The 24893-nt window shown below is 45.4% G+C and overlaps 1 protein-coding gene across 1 annotated transcript in view; it reads right to left on the bottom strand.

Moving 5' to 3' along the window:
• Positions 1-24893, bottom strand: part of LOC144119107 (3-oxoacyl-[acyl-carrier-protein] reductase FabG-like) — a 128487-nt gene that overhangs the window by 19118 nt on the left and 84476 nt on the right. Inside the window, exons 4-5 of the mRNA XM_077651822.1 lie at positions 18543-18681; positions 13329-13369 (exon numbers count right to left, since the gene is read on the bottom strand). Of these exons, the coding sequence (XP_077507948.1) occupies positions 13329-13369; positions 18543-18681 (180 nt within the window). The remainder of the gene's footprint in view (positions 1-13328; positions 13370-18542; positions 18682-24893) is intronic.

Below are 24893 nucleotides of genomic sequence, written 5' to 3'. Positions count from 1 at the left end.
TTTTACAGCGCTACCTAGCATTCCGGGATTCACGTAGTCGCCCGTATTATCATTTCCTCCATATGCTCGATTCCTCCGAAAAAAGATGAAAAACAATGGAAATGTGTACAAAGCTGCTGGCTGAGGAATTGTACCTTGTCTCTAACCTACACCATATACTGCAACGTCTGCATTCAAGTTAAGGTCAATTTAGGCAGCTGAATCTAAATCAAATGCCATAACCCAGACCGCGATGCTGAGTACAATTCACATCAGACTTGAAATAGCACAATTACTGAAAGACGAATGCGGCGATTTGTGTTTTTGCAGTGCCAGCTCAGTGAGAGTGACGCATGCGCATGGCATCACTTTTTGTTAATCACCTCGCGACCAGATAACAGTGATCACTACAATTTAAGGCAGCCTGCTGTACTTTTGATTCGGTTGGCAGTGAGGCTGTCGGCTGCGCTTGAATTGCAATTGGCAACCGCTCCTAAACCAAGCTGTGTCATTAAGGAGCACACTTGCTGGCAACATTTCTTGAGACTGGTTGCTTGGTCCTTGTTTAATTGCTGAAGGCAGTTGTTTTTTCAGCCCTGTCGACAAGCGTAAGTCATAAACAATAGTTCAGAACATCGAGCCAAGGTGACGTGCTTGTGCTTTCCTAGATCCGTCTAGGAGAGGACGACGTTCACACTTTTTTGTCAGCTGCGAAGTGCCCATTCAAAATAAAGAGCCTGGCGGGTATCACCAGGGAGTCCTACAACCTTCCATCTTTTGAAGTCGTTTCGCACTACTGCAATGCGCGAGAAGCGAATATAGTGCGCTTCGATGTAGCCGTACTTGTAGATCTTTTTTCAGCGTCGGCATTTGGCAGCAGTCGCTTGAAGCAGCGAAACAGCGACAGTTTTCCTCTCAGTAGCTCGTTCGTCTTAAAAGCAATGAACCGCATTGGGTCGTCGCTTGCTGCTCCCGTTCCTAATAGAGGTCTAGGAGGGTCCGTCACTTAAGTTTCTTTGGAATTATTCGAAGAGTCGTAGCTTCGGCCTAACGAGTGCCTTCACTGAGCGAGGTGGAAAATACGCTAGGCGTAGGTGCCAACCTTCATGGCGCGGATTGAGGCTTGCTGTGGTTTCACTACTCCCGCTCCCTACATCCCCCCACTTTATGCTGTCGGTTAGGTTAATGGTTTCTCTTTCACTGGGCTTAGCATTTCGTTAGCAAAGGAAGAAAGCTTGAACATGTGTTCACGCGTCTTATATTTGGTACCACAAATTTGAAGGGCCGCTTTTAAACCTCAGAGAAATATCGTTTCTTTTTCCGCAGTTATGCCGCCATCATCACCGCTGTGAAACGCAGCCTTTCTCGCAGTTTCGTGAGTGGTTCTCAGCAATCCGCTACCATTTAGAGCCGCATTTTAACTACCCCTGTCGTCATGGTAGGTAGCAACGAAATTAGGGTAGACAGTGGGATGCTTGCTGCACTACAACTCCGCGCTTAGGTAAAATTCTTGAGTTAAAATGTGTTGCTGGGGCCTGAGTAATAATAAAGCAAAAGCACTCTATAGCTCATAGAGATCAAAACCCGGCATAAGTGCTTGCTAGCAGCAGTGGTACCAAAAATCCGAGATGCCATTGCCGTTGTAGAAAGAAAAAAATTCTTTCTTCCGAAGGTGCGCAGAATGAACCCAGGACTTTCAGACTGCAAGACAGCACGCAACCCATAGACCACAATTTTTTTAACACCGCATTGATTAAAGTGAATCAACGTACTTGGTACATAAACCATGCACAAAACACGAAGAAAACAATCGTAAATCAAAACAATGCATATTACGATACACCTAAACCAAGCACGAAAAAAGACGCAACGCAGGGCGCATCACTACTTCATCATATTATGACACACCTAAGCAACGATGCGCTAGAAAAAGGGCAATGAAAAGCACAGCAATAGGACTCGTTGCCACTCCGGTTCAAACTCGGTATGGGCATACAATTCGTTTAGATGAAGAATCATTCTGCGGAATTGGTCTTTTGAAGAAACAACAGATTCACGATGTCGGTCCACAGTGCGCGTTTTCGACAGGCTGTATAGTCACATCAAAAAAAAAAAAATGTCTAAGTGTTCATCAACATATCGCAGTGCAGGGAGATATCGTACAGATTGCGGTGTCAAATTAGGCATTATTTGTTCAATGCCCGTTGCAAGAGTATTTCATCTTTACAATCGATGAAACAATGCTCAATCCTTTCGCGAACAACACAAAAGCGGCAATTTACCGTAGACACAAATAATGCATTTTTTCTAGCCATGTTTCAAAGGACAATGTCTCGCTATGTAGCTTAAAGAAACATGTCTTGGCACACGATGAGAGGGGCGTATTACATGCTCCTTTGAGTGTGTTATGTCCCGATAGAGCAAAATACACAGCGTCGTGGATGGTTGGAGGGAAGATCATGCAAATAAAATCCTCGCACAACCTTATCCTGTTCACTGAAAACAGGAACCCAGGTGACCAATGAGCAAGTGGAAAACGAACAGCCAAATAAACCTTAAGCATGAAGCCACACAAACACGGGCGATCAGTAACATTCGGAGAAGCAGCCAGGTTCTGTAAAACTAAATTGACTTGCAAGAATGCACGCAATATTGGGGGCGTAGTGTCACGGAAAACCATTTATCAAACTATCTGCCGGCCATGCAGGTGGACTAAACCAACGCCGCCAGTGCCTACACGCGGGAAAAGGTTATCACGCCTTATAGATACGAAGACGAGATTCATTCAAAAGTGACGAAAAGTTTGTGACAGCGCTGGATATAGATTTATAGATTCGTACTAGCCCAGAAAACCGCGCTCCTTCTTGGCGAACAGAGGTTAACTTAGTATATGCGTTGCCTTACGAATGTAAGCCTAGGAAGCGTGTCATTGAAACGGAAGAAAAAATTTCAAAATAAAGAAAAATAAAAAAGAAATGAAAACAGAAAACAACGCTTTCGCTTTCAGGGTATGTAATTATCTTAGGTACGCAATTTTTCTTGAAAATGTATGCACTTGATAACATCATGATCATAATACTGACTACGCCCACAGCATGGCAAATGCTTCTCCCATATCTCTATATCAAACCTGCCCTATGACAGCCGCGAACATGATATCCCCAAACACTTCTAAATCCCATCCGCCCACCTACCTTTCTGCCGCTTCCTTCTGCGCTTGCTTTCTCTTGTTTTGTATCCAGTCCGTTATCCTTAATGAGAGTTGGTCATCTTGCCTTTGCGTTGCATGCGCTGCCCAAGCACATTTATTCTTGCTTTCTTCTTGATTTCATTAACGCGCGTTTGCTTTCTGGCCCATTTTGTCGTCTTCTTGTCTCTCAAAGTTACACCTATGATTTTTCCTTCTATTGTGCGCCGCACTGTATAAACTTAAATTGAACCCTTTTAGACATCCCTCACTTTTCTGCCTGATAACTCAGTACCGGTAAGATACAGCTGTTACATACTTTTCTCTTAAAGGGGTTCTGGGAGGGGCTCTCAGAAACGTTGCGGTTTGCCTAGGATGCTTAAGGACGCCTCTTGACATACATCCTCCAGTAAGAATTTTTTATGCGTTTTGTGAATCTGTGTTATCAGTTGTTAAAATTTGAATTTCCTCGTTTTCGCGCCTTTCTCGCTGCTCTCGCCACTTATGCACACTGAAATGTCGGCGCTCCTCCGCCATCCGCACCCATACAGCGGCTCTACCGACGTGCGCGGAAGTTCCTCGGGGGCAGAGCTTCCGGCCGCGGCCATAGTAGCTGAGTGACCTTAGAAGGAGCTGCACGGCGAACCAATGATAGCCCTTTACTGCTGATGTAACCAGCACTAGATGACGCGTTGCGCGTAGATTCGGGCGGAAGCTCGGCACTGCTGGTCGCCCCGAGGCGTAGAAGCGCGAATTTAAAGAAAAATATCTTGTAAATGATCGGCTCACTTTTGAGTTCTTATACGCGACAGGAATGCTCGGTGGAATATACTCTACATAATGCAAGCGCATTATAGCCAACGTGAAAACCCTTCTCAGGCACCGTTTAATGGAATTTGGTAAACTGCCACTGATTATCTGAGAGGACCCGAAAAATGCGCGCCACCCTATTCTTATTCATGCAGTCATTTCGCTCTCGTTATTTAGATCTGCGGTCACTGCCTGCCCTAAGTAGACCTATTTCGTTACTGCTTCCAGCACTTCAGTACGAACTCTAAACAGCTGTTCTCTACCTACATTATTGAACATTACTTTGGTTTTATGGTCATGCTTGACAGTTCGACTACTGAATCACTTAGCCAGGCAATGTCATCAGCACATCGCGGATTGCTAAAGTGTACTCCATTAAGCCTTATTGCCAACTGTTCTCAATCCAGACCTCTGAATTCCGCCTGTTGGCAGGTGGCGAATGGATTGGCGAGATCGTGTCCCTCTGCCTGCCACCCTTCTGAATTGAAATTATATTCCTGACTTTATGAAGGACTACGCTTGATGTACAGCCATTATAGCTATCTTTCAGTATTTTTACATAACGCTCTTCTACAACCTGATTCCACAATGCCTACATGAGTGGTGAAGCCTGCCTGATCATATGGTTGATTCGAGTCGACGGTGTCCTGCCTCTGTTAGAGATGACCTTACAATAGAGCTTATAAACAAAGGGCAGTAATCTGATCGGTGTGTAATTTTTCGTCTTTGACATCGCCTTGTTTAAAGAATAATATTGCTAGTGCTCTAGATAGCTTCTAATGCGCTCGAGGTCATAAAGCATTGCGTACCGAGCGATTATCCCCTTTGTCTCCAAACACATACATATGGTTTTGAACTACGGGTAGTCTCCTCTCCAGCGCTTTTAGGCTACCTCCGTTCTTTTGAGCATGGTGTATTCTCCCAATACTAAACTTCTTTATGTCGGTTACTTTATACTTATTTATTAACTTCGATAGCGCTGGCAGTTCTATTCTGTGTTTAGTGTTAGACTCTTCCATTCTTTAGCGTTATTTAATCACATCTTTCGTGCTCTGAGATAACTTGCCGATATCCTGTCTAACCACCTTACCGCCAACTTGTGCTGTGCTCTCCGTAAAGATGGCTGCGAGATTATGTTTCATTGTTTTGAACGCTAAGATCGTCTTCCTCAGTTAAAGCCGAAAGTCTGTGCCGCCGTGATATTCTGAATTCCTCTACTTTCCCTCTTACAGCTAACTCATTAATTGGCTTCCGCTTCACTAGTTCATTTTGTTCCCTCTGCAAATCTAAGCTAATTCGGTAATTTACTTTTATGCTGTCGTTACAATGTAGCTTTCCGAGGACCTCTGCTGCATCCTGCATGATGCCAGTGTGGGCGCGTAGTATGAAGTCTATTTCATTTTTAACTCTATCCACGTCCATGGGGCTCACCCACGTTTACTTCCTCTTCATTTTTTTTCCGGCAGAAGATATTCATGATCCGTAACTTATTTCTCTCTGCGTGCTCTACTAATAGCTCCTGCCTGCTACTCCTATAGCCTATGCCATAGGTGCCTATTTATGGCCTGGTCTCCAGCCTCCTTGGCAATAAAGCCACTCAATCAGTAGAATGTACTCTGTTCTACATTGCTGACTGCTGATTCTACATTTTCATCAAATCTTTCGATAATTTGGTCATCATCGCTAGTGGTAATCCCGTAAGCGTGTGTGCCATCGAGTTTGCGTATTTTATTTTTCAATTCAATTCATTTAAATTTATTTATTCAGAAGCACTTCATGGTGTTAGGAGCGCGGCAAACAAGGAAAAAAAATTGTTCGCTTGACGGGAACCGCGCACCCGTTAGGAACACCAGTGGCGGCGGCAGCAACGTCGCGGTTTGCGACACTGAACAGAACTTCAACAATTTAAGTAATAAAATAAATAAATTTAAGACATGCAGAGTGATCGAGGAATATGATATTGCAGCTATACAGACTGCACAGAGATCTAATATTGAAGCGCTCGTTTTGTAACACATTTTTTTTTTCATATGACGTAACTTTAGGAAGCTCGAAATGCAAGAAGAAAACAACTGCGATCACAAAAGAAAGCTCTAAAGATAAGGCAATACATAAGAAGATTCGGAGAAAATATTTGTCATTAAATGTAAAATGAGCAGAAATTTATGCTGGGCATTGCCGTTTCCATTTTTTTTGGCTTTGAGGGAATGAGGAAGGATGTTTGAGGAATGTGATCTGTTCAAGCCGTACGGTAGCATAAGTGTTAATCCTTTGCTGCCCATAATTTGAAAGCTGGCCTGAATGTACGAGGGCGGGATGTGGCGAAGTAGTCTTGTTTTTGCAATTGGTGTTACGTTTGCAATCTCTTGTATTTTTGTGTTATGCGTCTTTATTTCTTCTATATATTGAAGCACGAGCATATATTCATACAACGGTTTTGTTGACAGTATTAAGTTAAGCAAACAGATGCGTACCACGCGAGTAATATGGAAGGGTGTTTATGTAGTTTGAAGGCCTTTCTTTTCCAGCGTTTATATCTTATTTATATTTGAATTGCTGGTGGTTCTCTATGCCTGATCGGCGTAGGTTACATGACTAGTTAAAATTGAGTTATATATTAGCAGTTTCGTATACTGAGCCAAACGTGCCTTAATTTGTTAAGAATTCCGCATACCCTTGAGAGCTTGACATTTAGTTCTTCGATATGAGTGTCCCGGGAAAGGTAAAAATTGAAGCTAGCTCCCAGAGTTTTGTCTTTTACACAGGGTATGGCTGTGTTGCCTAGAAACAATTTTGGCACAGATTGTGCACCCTTAGTTTTAGTTTTAAACAAAATTGCTTTTGTACTATCTGATTTATGATTAATGAGCTATTTAAGCTCTATTCATGCAATTTTTTTTTAATGCGACGTTGCCATCTGGGGATAGCTGTTGAGTAGTGTTTGAAATGATAAGATGGTAGTGTCGTCGGCATATCTGAGTAATTTTGTGTCTGGGTTGATCTGGACATTGTCGTGTATGTACAGGTGACAAAGTTGGGGACCAACTATCCTACTTTGTGAACCACCTGCATTTTTCGGAAGAAAGGCTGATTGTGGTTTTATTATCGATACCGATTGGAGGCGGTTTTTAAGATAACCTTTTACTAGGTTGTGGGCTGTTCCTCGGATACGTTATCGCTCAAGTTTTGTAAGCAATGCCGCATTGTCTATCCTCTTGAAAGCCTTGGAAAAGTTGGTGCAGATTTCAAGTGTTAGTAATTTTGTCTCAAAACCTTGTAGCATTACTTCGTTTTGCGGCAACAATGCATGGGTTGTTGATCTTCCACGGCGAAAACCGTACTGTGCGTCAAATATAATGGAACATGGTTCGCAAAATGAGGTGATTCTTGAATGAATTATTTTTTTTCTGTGCCTTTAGAAGAGAAGGGGAGGATCGATATTGGCCTATTGTTTGAAAGATTGTTTTTAACGCCACTTTTGTATATTATCAAAAACTCCAACTTAAATCATTTTCCCCGTTGACGCAGCTTTTCTGATGTAGTGAGCGATATCTTTTGTGCAATCTGACTCAAGGCAAATGTTGTTTTACATCTGACTCTTTGACCACACATGACTGAAGTCAACAGGCACCGAAAACAAGGAGCAAAGGAATTGTTTTGTTTTCAATTTGTGATTTTAATTAATGGAGATTATTAAAGTAAATATTCAATAACTTGAAAGTGATTGAATATTGAAAGTATGGTCACGTGGTTACTGTTTTGGCAAATTTGACCTTCAGTGCAGAAGGACGCACCTTTTACAAAAGTTAGTACTAAAAACTAAATACTTAAAATGCTTTGGAGGAATGTGGGAAGTATATCAAGAAACAGGATCGAAAGTAAGTGCCAGAAAACGGTACACCTTCTCCACATTCGTTATGTTAGGCACTGCGATCTTTATGTGATAGCTTTGACGTACGCGGTTTGAAGAAAATTCTCTGCCGATAATAAATATAAAACCATACGACCTGGCTTCAGCTATAGTGGCCAATATGCAGTCTTGCACCTATCTTGAACCAAGGAATAAAATTTGCGAGAAACCGCAGCTACGTGAAACCAAAGACATAATTTTTTCGTCAAATAACGATACTCAGTTCATTGTTTTGCACCCTGCTTTAATAGTTATCTAACTAACGCGAATTATGGATCATTTTTATTCCCTTTTCGGGCTTGTGCGTTGTGTTGAGGTATATAAAGGGTTAAGAAAGTACCGATTTAGTTTTTTTTTTCAGCGAATCTCCTACGTGGTCCTTTTTACAGCATTTAATGAAAGCCCATCCAATACGGAAAAAAAGCACTCGTTACTGCGCTCATGCGCGGCCATATTCCAGCGCTCCCAACACATTTGGAACGAACGAAACGTTCCAAGTGAGCGGCCGCTGCTCAGTTGGACGGGCTGAACAATAGTAAAAAAATTAGCAGCTGTTTAACTACTGTTGAACCTAGTTAGAGAGTGAAATCTCTGGTGTATAGGGCAACTAGACGCGACATGGACTCTGTAACATTGAGTGCGTTCCGGACACTGGATAAGCAGCGCGCCCGCCCTGCCACCCTGGCAGGTGGCAGTTAAATTAATGATTGATCGCGAGAGGTTGCTCACACAATGAACGTTGTGGCCTGTTGATGCAGTACCGCGTATCTGCCACAACGTTAGCACTAACGCATGCAGCCCACATCTCTCTCTCTCTCAAGAATCTCACGTACCTAAAAGCGCGATTGAGGCGGCCACTGATCCATGGAGCCAGTTATGCCTTTCCTTTTCATTAAATCATCGAAGTCTAGAAAGTTGTCAACGCCAACGCCAATCGACACAATGAACGCTGACATCCTATAGCTTGAAAACTGAAAATTGGTTGCTGGGGAAAAGAAATGGCGCAGTACCTGTCTCAAATCTCGGCGGACACCTGAACCGCGCTGTAAGGTAAGGGAAAAAGGAGGAACTGGAAGAAGAAGGGACGAAATAAGTGCCGTAGTGGAGGGCTCCTGAATAATTTCGACCCCCTGGGGATCTTTAACGTACCCTGACAACGCATAGCACACGGCGTCTTTGCGTTTCGCCTCCATCGAAACGCGCCGGCGCGGTCGGGTACGAACCGGGTACTCCGGATCAGTAGCTTCAGTGCCTGCCGCCTTTATGCTGCAATGTTGTCCAATGCAACGCATGCAGCGCACATCTGTCACTGCCGCCACGTAGCTTAAAGCACGACTGAGGTGTCCACTGTCGCAGGGGGCCAGTTATGCGCTTTTCCTTTGCTTTCGAAGTTCCCGCTCTTCATCGGTTTCGGCACAGCTCCGGAGCGGCTGAAGGTCATAGGAACGTCAAAGCGGAGGAGTAGGCAAAACTCGCCGAACATGGCGTAGTACAGCTTTCGCTTAAAAAGCAAAAAAACGTAGGCTACCTTGAAAATGCCACTTCATTGTTTCCTTTCTTTTTGTTTTGTCTGTTTGGTGGCTCATTAAAAGCTCCGTCTGAAGTGGCTGTCGACGGCCTGGCTATTACTTATCGCATAGCACGGCACGCGCTTGAGGAAAATTGTGCAGACGCAGTTTTGCTCCTGTGTTGAAAAATGCGTCGGCCGCCAGCTTCGTGAGGGTGAGCTTCCCGGTTTCATTCATTTAAAATGCGGCTCGCCCTGCTACAGTACGGCAGCTCAAGAGCGCATCGCGTGGTTCCTTTCATTATTCTCAGGCTCTATATGAATAGTGGGAACAAACGCCACAAATTATATGTTGCTAGGAAAAAATTGGATTGCTTGTTTCTGAGCATTTATAGAACACACAGAAAAAAACTAGAGCCTAAAATGAAAGATAAAATTTTCACAATTGATCTTATTTAATTGGCAAATATGGCGCAAACAATAATTTCTTAAGCTCGCTTTGCTGCGGTGTACCGCTGGTTCTTTATCCTTTGTTCAAGATACGCGAAACAATCCGTGTGCCTCGTAAATAGGTAACGAACTGGAGTTTAAAAGAAGGCAAACGTCGAAGAAGGTGGCAAAAAGTGAGGTATGTGGTTTAGATGAAGTTTACGAGGACAAGATGACCGAAGCTGAAAAGGAAACGGTTAACTGTAATTCCATGGGAGAGGTGTTTTCCTGTATTGCACATAAGCTGATGATGATGCTGATGATGAACACCTCCTACGTGGAAGTGTGTACACTCACCGTAATGCCGGGCAGAAGTCCCGAATAAAGTGGACTATACTCAACGACAGCTTTTTTTGGCAATGAAATTGAGGCTACTAGGGCGGAGCGTCTCTAACTATGTTATTCCGCTGAACTCGCCACAGGCCGGCACACCTGGCAGCGTGGAGCATTTATTTCCTCGACACTGCTTCATTTAATCCCTGCATAGTTTTGCCGGCGCCGTCTATCAAAGCTTCCTGTAACAAGGAGTCCCTAGCAAATTCGTTGCAGTCTTGGAAACTGTTTTCGCGTAGACTTTCAGAAGTTTAGATTTAGTAGTCTGGCTAAAAATATGCGTTAAAAAAGCTTTGTTCATATACACTATAGTTGAGGACGAAATTACTAACTGAAACCGGGGATTATGTTCTGATGTCTGTTCCGGCTCCGTAGATTCTGCTACACTGTCAAAAAAAAATCACGTTGTGAGGAGTCATCGCTTCAACCCCGTTTGAAGCGGATCGAAGCAGGCATCTTTTGCCGCGCGCCAGGCTGGACGTTAAAGCAGCATCAGTTCCATAAATATTTTTTAAAAAGTTGAAAATCGGTCTTGTGGAAAAGAAATGACGCTGTAACTGTCTCATTTATCCCGGTGGACACACGAATTGTGCCTTGAGAGATGCGGGTATGGTGTGAAAGAAGAAAGGAAGAAACAGGTGCCGTAGTGATCGTCTCCGGATAGTCACGACCACTTGGGGATCTTTACCGTTCAATGACATTGCACAACAAACGGGCGCCTTTAACGTTCCGTCTGCGTCGAAACGCTGCCGCCGTGGTAGGGTTCGAACCCGGGTAGTCCGGCGCAGTGGACGAGTCACCGCGACGAGTTAGTTTCTTAGGCTGCAGATTCTTTTATAAGTAACCAGGTACCTTATGGTACCTTTCCCAAAATTTGTGTTGTCATCCCCGGGAATTTCTTGAATAAGCTCAGACGGAGTGCCATAGTCCAACCGTTGTAATTTTGTAGACAAAGCGATGTTCATAGAATTCAGGGAAGTGTTAGAATGCGTATAACACGATGCTCATTGCAACCGCTCTACTGAGGCAAGCGCTGTCGGTAACCTTGCGTACAGCTTAGGCGTTGTGCGCACTTTTAGAAACGTGCATTTTCTACTCTTTTCTACACTCATTCAGATGTGTATGATGTTTGAGGAACTCCTGACCAGTAGCAAGCCTTTGGAAGAGAGGATATAAAAGCGGCATGAATGTGCAGAATTCATATTACAGACGAAATACCAAGATATATTGTGCTTCTTTTTCACTCGTGCTATTTTAACCATTTTATATGCAGTCGACTAGTCGACTAGCTGACAGCACAAACCTCGAAAGCAGTGCTCTACTGATTGACGGCACCTAATAGAATATCGAGTGTTTGAAATTAATCGATGCGTATTTTTGTTTTAAAAGGTGTCAAAACAAGGTTTTGTGATCTGTTCTTGCGGATTGCACGGTTAGGTGCACATTACTTACGTGATGGGATGAAAAAGTAAAAAATGAGTAACTCAAATGAGCTAACCTTATCCCAAGCAGCACAGGTCATCGGCCCAATATTGCAACCGGATGGTTCCATCCTGGTTCTTTGTAGGGCCAGCTTTGCCAATATAGTTCCAATGTTGGGCCCATTACTTGTGCTGCTTGGGTATTTTAGACTTTGGGCAGGGGCACACGAGTATACCGCGAAACTGAGAGCCGCTTTCATTGAAAGCTAGCCATTTTGCTAAAACTCACCAAGTGGCGCCTAGATTTAAGATATCGAGGCGAAAAACGTTTTGGCTTTCCAGTGTTTCACATTCATCAAATGTTGTCGCTGCCTGTTGCATAATCAGGGAAACAATGTAAACGCTTTTTATCTTTAAAAAACACGCGGAGCCCATATGTATTTCTGCAATTAATATTCAGTTACTGCCATTTGAAAAACATCAACTTGATAAAGCGAACCTAACAATTTTTTAAAAGCATGTTTTTCTCGTCTACATCCTAAACTAAATTGAATTGCCCACTCTGACACTTTCAAAGCTCAGTCCACTATCGAAGGTAAACGCCTTCCACTTTTTATCACCAGTGTAATTTAAGAATCGTCTACACTTTTCACACTACAATTTATTTACGCAACTCGAGGTGTATAACAAGTACATTATTTTTCTACATAGTCTCCTCTCTTTTTTGTGCACTTTGTCGATCGGGCGAAAAGCTTCCGTACTTTCTGGGCAAAAAGTTTCAAAAAAGGAGGTTTGTTTCGGTTTGTCGTAAATCCACTTTGCGACACTTATGGCACGTCTCTACATTGCGCTATCTGCAGCGCATCAGTTGAATTGGTACGCTTGTGGTCACGCGTGCAATGCATGAGCTTGATCGTGCCACTTGGTTTGATGCTATTGCTGCGTAAACATGTCCGTTCTGACAGGAGTTTATACCAAGGACAAATATGAATAACTCGTCCGATTTCTTTGGTCGGTGCGTGTGAACGGAGCTGAATTAATCAGAGTTTCACGGTATTTTAACACGCTGCCTACAGTACTAATCTTACTCCGTCCGACTCACTTCTGTTTGCGCCGCTCAAGGGTGCTTTGCGAGGTCGTTGGCTTTCCACAATCCACACTGCGCGGGATGGTCCGAAAGCGTCTTCATGACAAACTGAGAGTCATCTTGTACGAATGATTACGTAAGGTTCTGGCACGATGAAGCAAGTGCATTCAAAACGAGCCAATCTATGCAGAAAAATTATTCACATGTTGCACACCTAACTATGCGCAAAATGATTGTGGGACAAAAACATCAATTATTTCGTTCTTGCCCTCCCTACCCCTGCGTCGTAACGCAAAACACAAAACTATAATTAGCTCCTGAAATACACAGCCTGCTTTAATTTCCAATGGCCTCTATCACAAAATGTACGCTGTGACGTACATTGCAATACACTGACTGCAAGAGCGTGCGGATTTTTAAAGCGAAACCTGCAACGAATAATTTGAAACAACAGCTATAACAGCACCAAGCTGGAAGGGGGCGCGAGTCCATAAATTTTGTAGGTTTTCTCCTTACGTTGCCGGAAAGAGATGTGCAACCGCTGCTTCTTTCCGTGGCCGCTTGCAGAAAAATTCCAGAACCTAACGAGCGCATCTTTCACTTACCGGCCTCATGGTCGATATACTTGAAACGTAGACGATGCTTCCTGCGCGGTAATAACAACATAAAATAAGATATTTATATTGAACCGCGAAAAGAAGGTAGAGTAGGCTTAAAGAGAAATGTTTAAAGTAAGGTGAGCGCACAGAGTTGATCTTATGCTCTTGTAATCCACACGCGTGGATTCCTACAGGAATATAAGCAAGTACAAGAAGCGGAGCACGCAGTTCACTGTACCTGATGTCCTTGTATACGCTTGAGGTGTGGAATATCTCATTAAGGGGAACCTGTATGTGCGTCAATATATTCAGGAAAATGGCGCACCGGGCGCTGTCAATGCTATGTAGATTGTGCAGTTATTTTATATGTAAATTATACAAACAAATGAGAAGTTTACAGCCATTGGATCACTCTCGCAAGGTTAAAACTATCTTTGGGGTAGAAGAAAAACATGTTGAATTTTGCGACAATACATAAAACGTTGGGCAAGATCCAAGCATTGAGAGCGTTAAGTTGACCAAAGAGCCACTGGGCGCGCATCGCGAAGTTAGTATATTGCCTTAAAATAGCGATATCTTTTTCCTCGTCATCGCTCAAGTAGTCACAGCAGGCAGAGCTATTTCTGCCTTGTGGAGAGCGATGTGGAGAGCGACAAAATACATGCAATTATCCTGATAGGAAAAAGACAAGATGTACCACATAGAAGTCTAAACAGCACAATGTTAAACGGCCAGGAGGGTACAAGCGAAAGCGACGCAATTCGCGCGGCAACGGCAGATACGGTGCTCGCTGGTTGCGGGGCACTACCATACACCGGTATATCACCATGGCAATTGCATTGAATGGTGTGATTTCGAGAATATGGAAAGTATTATCGCGTTTTTCACGTACCGTTTCTTAGCCAAAATGTCATGAAATTTAACCTTTTTCACCGAACATGTCTAATTTCCTGCCACAGCTTTTAGAACAACACACGTACACTCGTCAGGCAATTGACTGGGACTTGGTAGTCATTATCCCACGCAGGCTTCCCGAATCAGTGTAAGCGTGCCCACGTTTAGCAAGCAGAGTCTCAGGCAGAGGATTTGGTGAGTATCCGGGTTTCTGAGAACAAAGCTAAAACCGCTCAGCACCCTGGCGACGTGTATATGGTTGTTTTCGAAATATTCAACTTTTATGGGGGGCGCACAAGGAACCGCCAGTCTTCGAGGAGAGCTTTTGGCACGGAACACTGAACTCCACTGAAGATCGTATCTACTCCACGACAAAAGATTTTTGCCGTGATCTCTGCGTCTTTTTCGAGGGAACCGCCCTAAGAGCACAGGTGATCAGCCCAATATTGGGAACCTATTGGCAAAGACTGACCCGGCAAAGGACCAGTATGAAACCATCCCTTTTCCAGCACTGGACTAATTACCTGTGCTACTTGTGCGGCGTCAGCCTACCCTTGCGCGCTTTCTCACCTTACCAGCTCCCTAAGGCTGGGGAACCCTCTACTGCACAACCCTTCGTTTTACACACTAACTCCGTCAAAGTATCGGGCATTCGTTCTCGTTTTTTCGCGCCATGTGCTCTGCCCACCTCTTTTTTTCCCCCATATTCACCAGCACTATTAACTTCAGCCTAACTCCACCTACTGCTGAACAGAAGCCTCTTCCATATCTCTCCGCTTAATGTTAAGTATGAATACACGTGGCCCATTATTTATAGCTGGAGCGATCACGTGATTTTTCTCAATAAAGGTTCCTCCATTTATTCACGTTTACCTTACAGTTGCAGCGATGGCGTAGAGGTACAGCGTCCTCCTCGCGTGCAAGAGGACCGTGTTTGGAATCCCGGTGCCGCGCAATTCTCCACCGGGTTTGGAAAAAGAAACTCCGCGTGTCGATGGAATTGCATAAGCAGGCCGGGAGTACGCACTGATCTCGATGACCAGAACCGACAACGCACTCCCTCACCAGAACAGGATTTGGCCACCCTGGTGCAGTACCTGGACTCAACCTTCCATGAACAAACCAATTAACCCTAGGCCTTCAGTCCCCAGCGGCTGCGAAGCAACTGACCGCAGCGGCGGTCAGACCTGTGACTCAGCGGAGGGTGCTAGGAATCTCTGGCTCCGGACAGGCCGTCATTGGAATCTGAACCTGGCAACGTTTAACGCTTGAACCTCATTTAGTGAGGCTAACCTAGCAGTGCTGTTCGAGGAACTAGCGGGCATTAAATGGGATATCATAGGGCTTAGTGAACTTAGGAGGACTAAAGTACTAAAAGACGGGCACATACTATCGTGGATTAGAGGATAAACGAGAACTAGGTGCGGAATTCCTCTTAATCAGGTTATAGCTGGCAACGTATAGTCGCTCTATGCTATTAACGAAATGGTGGCTGCTATCGTAATTAGGCTTACAAAAAGCTACAATCCGAAGGTGGCGCAGGCCAACGCGCCTACTAGTCATGATGACCAGACTGATGAAAGCTTCTATGAAGACGTGGAATCGGCAATGTAAAAAGTAAGAACACAGTACACTGTACTGGTGGGTGACTTCAATGGGAAGTGAGCAAGAAGCAGGCTGGCGACCAGGCGGTAGGCGACTATAGGCTATGCTCTAGGAATAGCAGGGGAGAGTTATTAGTCGAATTCGCGGATAGAAATAATTTACAGATCATGAATACCTTCTTCCGCAAACGAGAGAACAGGAAGTGGACCTGGAAGAGGCCTAATGATGAGACTAAATATTAAATGGACTTCATACTATGCGCTCACCCTGGTATCGTGCAGGATGTGGAGGTCCTCGGAAAGATGCGTTGTAGCGAGCACAGAATGGTAAGGTCTTGAATTAGCTTAGGCATGAAGAGGGAACGGAGGAAGCAAGTGAAGATGAAGTCCATTAACGAGCTAGCGGTAAGAGGGAAAATAGAGGAATTCAGGATATCGCTGCAGAACAAATATTGAGCTTTAACTAAAGAAGACGATCTTAATGTTGATAAAATTAACGATAATCTCACAGATATCATTACGGAGTGCGTACTTGAAGTAAGCGGTAGGACGGCTCGACAGGATGCCGGCAAGCTATCTCAGGAGATGAAATATCTGATTAAGAAACGTTAAAACATAGGGGCGTCTAACCCTACAGTCAGAATCGAAGTAGCAGGACTATCGAAGTTAATAAAGAAGCGCTAGGTAGCCGACATAAGGAAGTTTAATATGGAGAGAATCGAACGTGCTCTAAAGAACGAAGGTAGCCCAAAAGCGATAAAGAGGAAAGTAAGCGTAGGTAAAAACCAGATGTATGCGTTAAGAAACAAAGAGGGCAATGTCATTAGCAATATGGATAAGATAGTTGCAGCAGCCGAAGAGTTCTAAACAAATCTGTATAGTAGCCAATGTAATTAGAACGTTATTGATAGAGACAGTAGCGCACAGCAATGCGTCATCCCCCCGTAACGAAAGAGGAAATAAAGAAAGCCTTAGGAGCAATGAAAGGGGGAAAGCAACTGGTGAGGATCAGGTAACAGCAGATCTGCTGAAAGACGGAAGGGAGATGCTGCTAGTAAAATTAGCCACTCTGTATACGCAATGCCTTATGACCTGGACCGTACCAGAAACATGGAAGAACGCAAATAAAATCTTAATTCATAAGAAACGAGACGCCAAGGACTTGGGAAATTACAGACCGATCAGCTCACTGTTCGTTGCCTACCAGGTGTTTACTAAGGTAATCGTTAATGGAGTCAGGGCAACCTTAGACTTTAATCAACCAAATGATCAGGCAGGCTTTCGTAAAAGATATTCCACAATAGATCTTATTCACACTATCAATCAGATGGTAGAGAATTGCGCAGAATATAACCATCCCCTATATATACCCTTCATTGATTATGAGAAAGAATTTGACTCAGTGGAGACCTCAGCATTCATACAGACATTGCGGAATCAGGGTGTAGGTGAGCCTTATGTCAAAATACTGGAAGATATATAGGAATTCTACAGCTACCGTAGTCCCTCATAAAGTCAATAATACAATTCCAATGAGGAAGGGCGTCAGGCAAGGAGAAACGATCTCGTCAATGCTATTCACAGCCTGTTCACAGGAGGTATTCCGAGGCCTGAGTTGGGAACAGTTGGGGATAAGAATTAATGAAGAATACCTAAATAATCTGCGATTCACTGATGACATTGCCTTGCTGAGGCACTCAGGAGATGAGCTGCAAATCATGGTGAATTAGTTAGGTGGACAGAGAAGTACTGTGGGTCTAAAACTTAACATGCAGAAAACCAAAGTAATGTTCAACAGTCTAGCAAGGAAACAGCCGTTCACAATTGGCAACGAAGGGCTGGAAGTGGTAAAGGAATACGTCTACTTAGAGCAGGTAGTGATTTTTGGTCCGCCTCATGAGAGGGAAATAACTATAACGATAAGAATGGGGTGAAGCGCATATGGCAAGTTCTCTTAGATCATGAATAGCAGGTTACCAATATCCCTCAAGAGAAAAGTGCACAACAGCTGTATCTTACCGGTACCCACCTACGGGGAAGAAACGTGGAGGCTAACGAAAATGGTTCAGCTTAAGCTAAGGACAGCACATCGAGCCATGGAAAGGAAAATGATAGGCTTAACGTTAGGAGACCGCAAGCGGGCAGAGTGGGTGAGGGAACAAACCCGTGTTACGGATATCCTAGTCGAAATTAACAGGAAGAAGTGGGCTTGGGCAGGTCATGTACTGCGAAGGCAATATAACCACTGGTTCTTAAGGGTAACGGAGTGGATTTTATGCGATGGGAAGCGTAGCAGGGGGCGGCAGAAGGTTAGGTGGGCGGATGAGATTAGTAAATTTGCAGCCATAGGCCGGGCGCAGCTGGCAAAGGACAGAGTTAATTGGAGAGGCATGGGAGAGGCATTTGCCCTGCAGTGGGTGTAGTCAGGCTGATGACGATGATGATGATGACCTTACACATGCCAGCGAAATTATATTATCACAAAATAGACGTCTCCGTTGACCTTCTGATGTCTGCGCAGATAAACAGTGGAATGGCATTGTAAACGTGATCGCCACTGAAACGCGCTTTAAACTCGTTTTGCAATGTGTTTACGATACGTATGCTTCTCTGCGGATTACACATTTTCTTCAGAACTCAAATGGACGTCCTGGGCCCGAATTTTTTCTTTTTCTCAGGCGCCGAAAGTAACATTTATAGAAAGAACAATTCATGTCCTGACCCTTCGTTTTCTTCAGGAACGGCAGGACCTCCTGCGTAATGTTGAAGGCGGACCGCAAGTTCGTATTGAGAACATCGTCAAATTCCTCCAGGGCAATGTTTCCAAGGGGTCCAATCGGCGTCTTCCCAGCATTACTGACCTGAAAAAAATTTCCCCGAAAGCAGCTGTTCAGCGTTAAAAACCAGTCCATCCCTGTATTACGGAAGAAATGTTGGAAAAAAAGTAAAAAGAAAAAATGCAAAAATAAAAAGAGAAAAAAGCAGCGGTATGATAAATGGCTACATCATTAAGGCAATGCATATTATCTATATCAGTTCAAAAGTGCGTGCAATAAATAAGTCTCTTAAATTACCGCCCGCAAAAAGGGATATTTCACTCAGCGAATTCAACGGGCCTCTGGAAATAAAAATAGCGTATGACGTCATTAATGAGGTCACGCAAAACTTGAAAATATGTTTAAATATTTTCTCTAATTTTACTTGAAATACTGTTTATGAATTCAACACATATTTCACCAGTGCCGGTCTCGACCTAGCTGCCAAGCTTCATGATGCTAGTGGGAACAGTGTTCTTCCTCCGTCAGTTGTTAAGTCTTTCGCTTTACACGAAGTTGAAATCACTGAACTCTTGTTTGTTGCTGTGCTGAAAAAACCAAACAAGGCAGCAGGATTGGACGGCGTTCCTGCAAAACTTATTGAGGATAATGTTGATTTCTAAGGACCCATCTTATGCCGCCTATTCAGCCATTCTCTGCACAACTACGCATACCCGTCATCCCTAAAGACAGGCTGAGTTACACCTGTAATTAACGTTGGCGAAACTTCTGATCTCTCTAGCTAGAAACCTATATTGTAGTTAGTGTTATCAATAACATATTTGAAAAATTCTATAAGAATGTATTCACCTCTTTCTTGAAAAATATAACATTATCTACCCACAGCAACATGGATTTCGTCCAAAGCAATACACTACTTCAGCAGCAGTGGCGTAGCCAAAACTTTTGTTCTGGTGTGTGTGTGGGGGGGGGGGGTGTGGGGGGGGGGTGGGGGGGTTCATGTTGTAGCACGGCCTCCTCATAGAATTTGTGGAAGGATCAAACGCAACAATAATAACTGCATTGTCATTGCCTTTGACGCTGCCATTCTGTATTAGATAACGCTACGCACTGTCTGGGCAAGTGAAATATGTATCTTTATAAATAAACGAATGCATTCGTATGTCTTAAAAATTGTGGCAGACCGGATTACAAAACATAAATCTGAGCAGGGGACAAGACACAGGAGAGAAGGAAGCAGGACGAGCTCGTCCTGTCTGCTTGTGTTATCAGTCTTGTCCCGCCTTGGTCAGTTTTATGTTTTGTAATCATGTCATACCAACTATTAACTTATCGTTATCTCGTGGCAGACATAACTGAAACTAATGATTCCGAGTTTTTGCGTATTATAAGTAAAGAAAATATCACGAAGTCTAGAACTATATCGGTCCAGAACCACCAAAGCAGTGCATGCCACTGATATGAAAAACGTAAAGGCTATGAAATTACCAAGTAGAGGACAAATGTTTTAATGAATGTATGTCGTTCAAGAACCTTTACATTTTTGTACATGTGCAACGGCCAGGGAAAAATCTCATTGACGCTGTCCTTCGTTCCAGTGTACTGCGCAGGAGCAGCTGTCACCTGTCATGCATTGCGAGTAATAGCACTGAAATTTTAGCCGCAACAGCGAGCCATCGTTAGGCCCTTGAAAGTTTGTGCTAGGATGGGGCCACTTGCGTTACATGACTCCAAGTGCATGGCAGTTGCCACGAAATTCAACCCGAGTTAGCAATGTTCGCTTCAAAATGTCTTTTCTTGACTGAAAAAGACACTGTAGGTGGCAAAATCCAGAATGAATTCCGGCGCCGGTGGTTGTTTTGGTCAGTGGTGCGTGACAGTTCGAAAAAATGGGGGGAGGGGGGGGGCGGAGCGTTCTTCAAGATACGTCAGGAAAGCAAAATAACTATCTTCCAAGTGAGTGTGTTCAATTTTCGTGGCCCAACTTTGGTCGCCAATCCTACGGTCGTGTTTTTCAAGAATTTGTGCGTGTCGCTGGTCCCCACAGAAGATTCCTTCGAGCAAACTTCAGCATGCTGCCACTTCAAGTATTGAAGATTATATTATCACACCTGGACGCAAGATCCCAGATAACATTCACAAAAGCTTTTCCCCACCTCGAATGTAGCCTTGTTTACATGATCACGCCAGCGGGGGGTCGAGTCGGGGCGCGCCAGATGTCGGGCTTACCACCCGATGCGACCGCGTTTATATGAACCCGTTTTTTGTCGGGAAGAGATTGCCGCTACCCGTATCATCGAGCAAGCAAACCACGCGCGGATGCTAGAAGAGGAGAAGGAACGGCCAGGCTTGCGCAGCGCCGCCAGATCAGAAAGGAGCCACTAAGCCGACGCGACCGGGCCGGGCAGAGTCAAACCACACACTGCTGTCGGGATGGCCCAGTTCGAATCGACGGTCACCTAGCTCTACCCCCTAGCGCATACATAAACCCTACAACTGGGTCCACTCGGTCGGGCTCATGTAAACGCCTAGTGTGTCCTCTTCCAGGCTCGTCTTGTTCGAGTACTCATATTTACTTCGTACACCGATGAGCGCCGCACCAAACAAGATTTTCAAGCAACAAACATTTCTAAACACGTCGAAAATCTAGACTTCACTAATTTTCACTGCGCATTTTTCCGCAGCCCTGCCTAACTTTGTCACCAGCTGCAATAATTTGCAACAACTGTTTTGTGTGCACTGCGTGGTTCAAGCTTTTTATCGATTCGCTCTGTTAGCATCTAGGACTGGGTATCCCACCCCGTCACCACTGTTGGGACTGGGGCATCTCAGCTTGCCACCACTGTTGCGCAGAGCTGAACGACGAAACGGAAAGGCGACGGTGAGTCAACGAAACGTTTATGTAAAGTATAAGCAAGGGCGTTACATTATTGGCGTTGGAGTCTGGAACACAACGGGCTCACACAAAGAGGCAGGGCGATGCGCCGGCAGAGGGTCTCTCGAAGTCTCCGTCTACTCGTCTGCTGCTCCTGTCCGGCGCGGCTCGACCTTTATCTCCTCTGGTGTCCTTTCGAGCAGCCAGCCGTTCACACCCTCCAATCAGGTCACGGCACTGGTCACTATTTGAACTAGACGAATGGACGAGAGGAGCTCGTCCGTTCGAAATTTGCAGCCAGGAAAGGGTTGCCAGTGAAGCGTCGGTTGCGGCTCGAGCCGGCGCTTGCGAGAGGGGAGGGGGAGGATTCCGCCGGGCATGCCGCAATGAATCATTCTGCAAGCCGCGACATGTCCGAGAGCCTGGGCTTGCGTTGCGCAATGGCGGGCGCACGGCGCTGGCTTTCACGGAGGCCAGCGGAATGCGTGGTCGGGCAGAACACTGTCAGGTGGATCAAAGTGAGAAGGCTCGAATGGACGTCGCACGATGACTTGCTCTACAACTAGTCCTCGGTCCCCAACATTGAGCCGCCAGATGTACAACTGGACAGCTTGTACATGGAGCTAGTCTCAACGCAACAGAATGTTGACTTTTTAATGCTGCTCCTGAAGCCACGTCGCCGATCGAAAAACTTGCACATCCACTTAATCCGGAAACAACTTGCAAGCATGCAGCATAACATGGACCAGGAAATGTGCTTGGTCCGTCTTCTACAAAACTAGAACGTGTTAAATTACACCTACGAACTCTTAATAGACCCCGAAGCACCACGAAAGCCCAGCCATCGGAAGCCGCACCGTGTTCAAGGCGAAGGCATTCTTTGTGGCAACTAAAGAGATCAGGCGGGGCCGGCTTGGCGTAATCTGGTCATTTTCGAAAACGGGCTGGGAAACGATCAGTTAAGAGGGGATTAGCACGCGTTCGTGATCATGAAAGCCACCACCCACATAGAGCACCGCGAGCTTTCCGAAGTCGTCTCGAAGCCCGAGCGCTGGAACGAAGTCTCGTCCCTGTCTCTAGTCCGGGTGGTCCGATACGGACCGCAGCCGTCCGGGACTGTAACCGCCAGTAAACGCTTCATGGAGGGAACCCAGCACTTTTTCAAGAGCTGCGTGTGCAGCATCACAGAGTTAAACCTAGCGTTGTTTCACTTCGACCACGACACCGACGGGTGCGCAGTGTTGGGATCCACGCTTCCTCACCTACGAGCACTGGCGCTCGCTCCCTGCGGTGTCAACCAGGCAGACTGCCTCTCGTTCTTGGCCAGAAGATGCAGACTCCTGGAGCAGCTGGATTTGCAGGCGGAGCGTGGCATGAATGGCGGCTACGTGTGCGAATTCTGCAAAGCGCCGCTCCGGTTCAGCGAAGCACGCTTCAAGAAGCTCCACGCGAGAACCAAGCTTTGGCGGACTCAGTCTGGACGGCACGGTTAAGATGGAATCGCTGGATTTCCTCCGTCAGTGTCGCGTCATTGACCTGCGGTTCAGCCTGAAGAGCCTCGAGCAGAAGTTGACATCTTCCAAGCTAGTCTGAGCCGGCTGCAGCAAGACAACGCGAGGCTGAGGCAACCGACGACCGATTTCCATGGCCTATCTGTAAGGCAGAACGAATTCGCGATCGGCCTCACAGCCATTTCCACCTAGCGACAACTGTGCGCCCTCACGGGGCAGTGACTACCCAAGAAAGCGTCGCTTCCTTTTTTAGGTAAGCGATTAATTATATGCGTGTTGCTGCGAACTGCGCCGTCAGGGTCACGTGTGCCTCCTATCGCTCTGCTATCGTTGGCGCCGAAGACCACGCGCGACACTCGACAACCACCCTTTCTTTCCTCTTCCTTCTTTTCCTTGGCCGGTGTTTATTCAGAGGCTTGTGATTTTACAGCCATTTGCCCCGACTGCTTGCCTGGTTTGGGTCAGCCAGGCGCGTTGCCGCCGGCCGGTTGCTACAGTGGCGACGAGAATTCAGCGAACGAAAAGGCCCGACAACAGCATCCAGACCTCGTACCTGCCGCAGCCATGGGCCACTTCCTGCCGGTGTTCGACGAAGGAAAAAATAAGCGTCAACCATACCTCGTAAAAGTTGAAGCGTGTTTCGAAACTAATGAAGTAACCGACGGTGCCATGAAACGAGAACTGCTAGTCGCCGCGCTTGGGTCAAGAACCATTGACGTCTTTTGTGGACAAGTCGCTCCGAACAAGCCAAACTCGTTCAGCTACCAGTTAGTTGAGGACGAGCTAAACACGTACTGCGACCCTATATGAAACGAGATTTCCGAATCTTCTAGTTCTTTCAGTCATCAGCAGGAAGGGAACGAGTACAGAAGTTTATTGTCGAGATACGAACTGTAACATCGGAATAATGCTATTAAAGACTATGTTGAGGGACCGCATCGATGGACCGCATCGTATGTGGCGTCCGTTCATAGAACCTGCAAAATCAGTTTCTTGCAAAAACGGATCATGCAGAAGCAGAAAAGCTTGCCTTAGCGCCTGAGAATGCAGTGCTTTAACATTGCTGATTCTTGGGCTAGTTGGTACTCTTCACTCATAATGGCAAAGCCTTTAGCGCAAAAAACGTGGACGTGAGAGGAAGACGGGACAGCGCTAACTTTCAACTGGCGTTTATTGAAATACAGAGGCATATATATATATAGCGAAGCAAGCATGGAAATACACAAAGGATACGAAAGATCACACTCTACGCATGCGCCCACCACTGTAGTCTAGGAAAGCGATTTCCTTGTCAGAAAGATTAACAGAATTGGCGTGCTGACACAGTCCGCTCCCCTTTTCCTAATCAACCTGGCTTCGATTATTTCACGTGTGCAGCGGTCTATACTTCTCGCCTCTACTGTGCATGCGCCGGACATGGGCGCGCATGTTTTGCTAGGACAGTGATGACAATGTTCAGACTGGTTACCGTCCCTTGGGTTTGCCACGTTCCGCTTGTGTTCAGCAAGCCTTTCATTACGGCATCTGCCGGTTTGCCCTATGTATACCCGACCACAGATTAAAGGAATACTGTATACCACCCCTAGCGAGCACTCCACAAACTTATTCCTATGCTTCACTTTACATCCCCCTGACTGTCTTGGAAAAGGGTCCGTCAACTTACACAATTTTGACAGCTTGTCTGGGGCAGAGAATGTCAACTTCACATCAACCTTTTTGGCAACCCCCTTCAGCCTATGGGATATGCCGTGCATATAAGGAATCACCGCCGTCTTTTTCTTTTCGGCAGATGGTTTGCAACGGCCCTTTTTACGCTTCCTCAATAAGGCTTCCGCCACGGAAACGAGCACTTCTTTGGGATACCCGGCGGCAGAAAGCCTACCGGCTTGCTCGCTCAGGCAGAGGGGTAA

Source organism: Amblyomma americanum, chromosome 2 (genome assembly GCF_052857255.1).
Source record: "Amblyomma americanum isolate KBUSLIRL-KWMA chromosome 2, ASM5285725v1, whole genome shotgun sequence".
NCBI classification, from domain to species: Eukaryota; Metazoa; Arthropoda; class Arachnida; order Ixodida; family Ixodidae; genus Amblyomma; species Amblyomma americanum.
The sequence above is the reverse complement of the archived record's forward strand: the minus strand, read 5'-3'. Positions and strand labels throughout refer to the sequence as shown.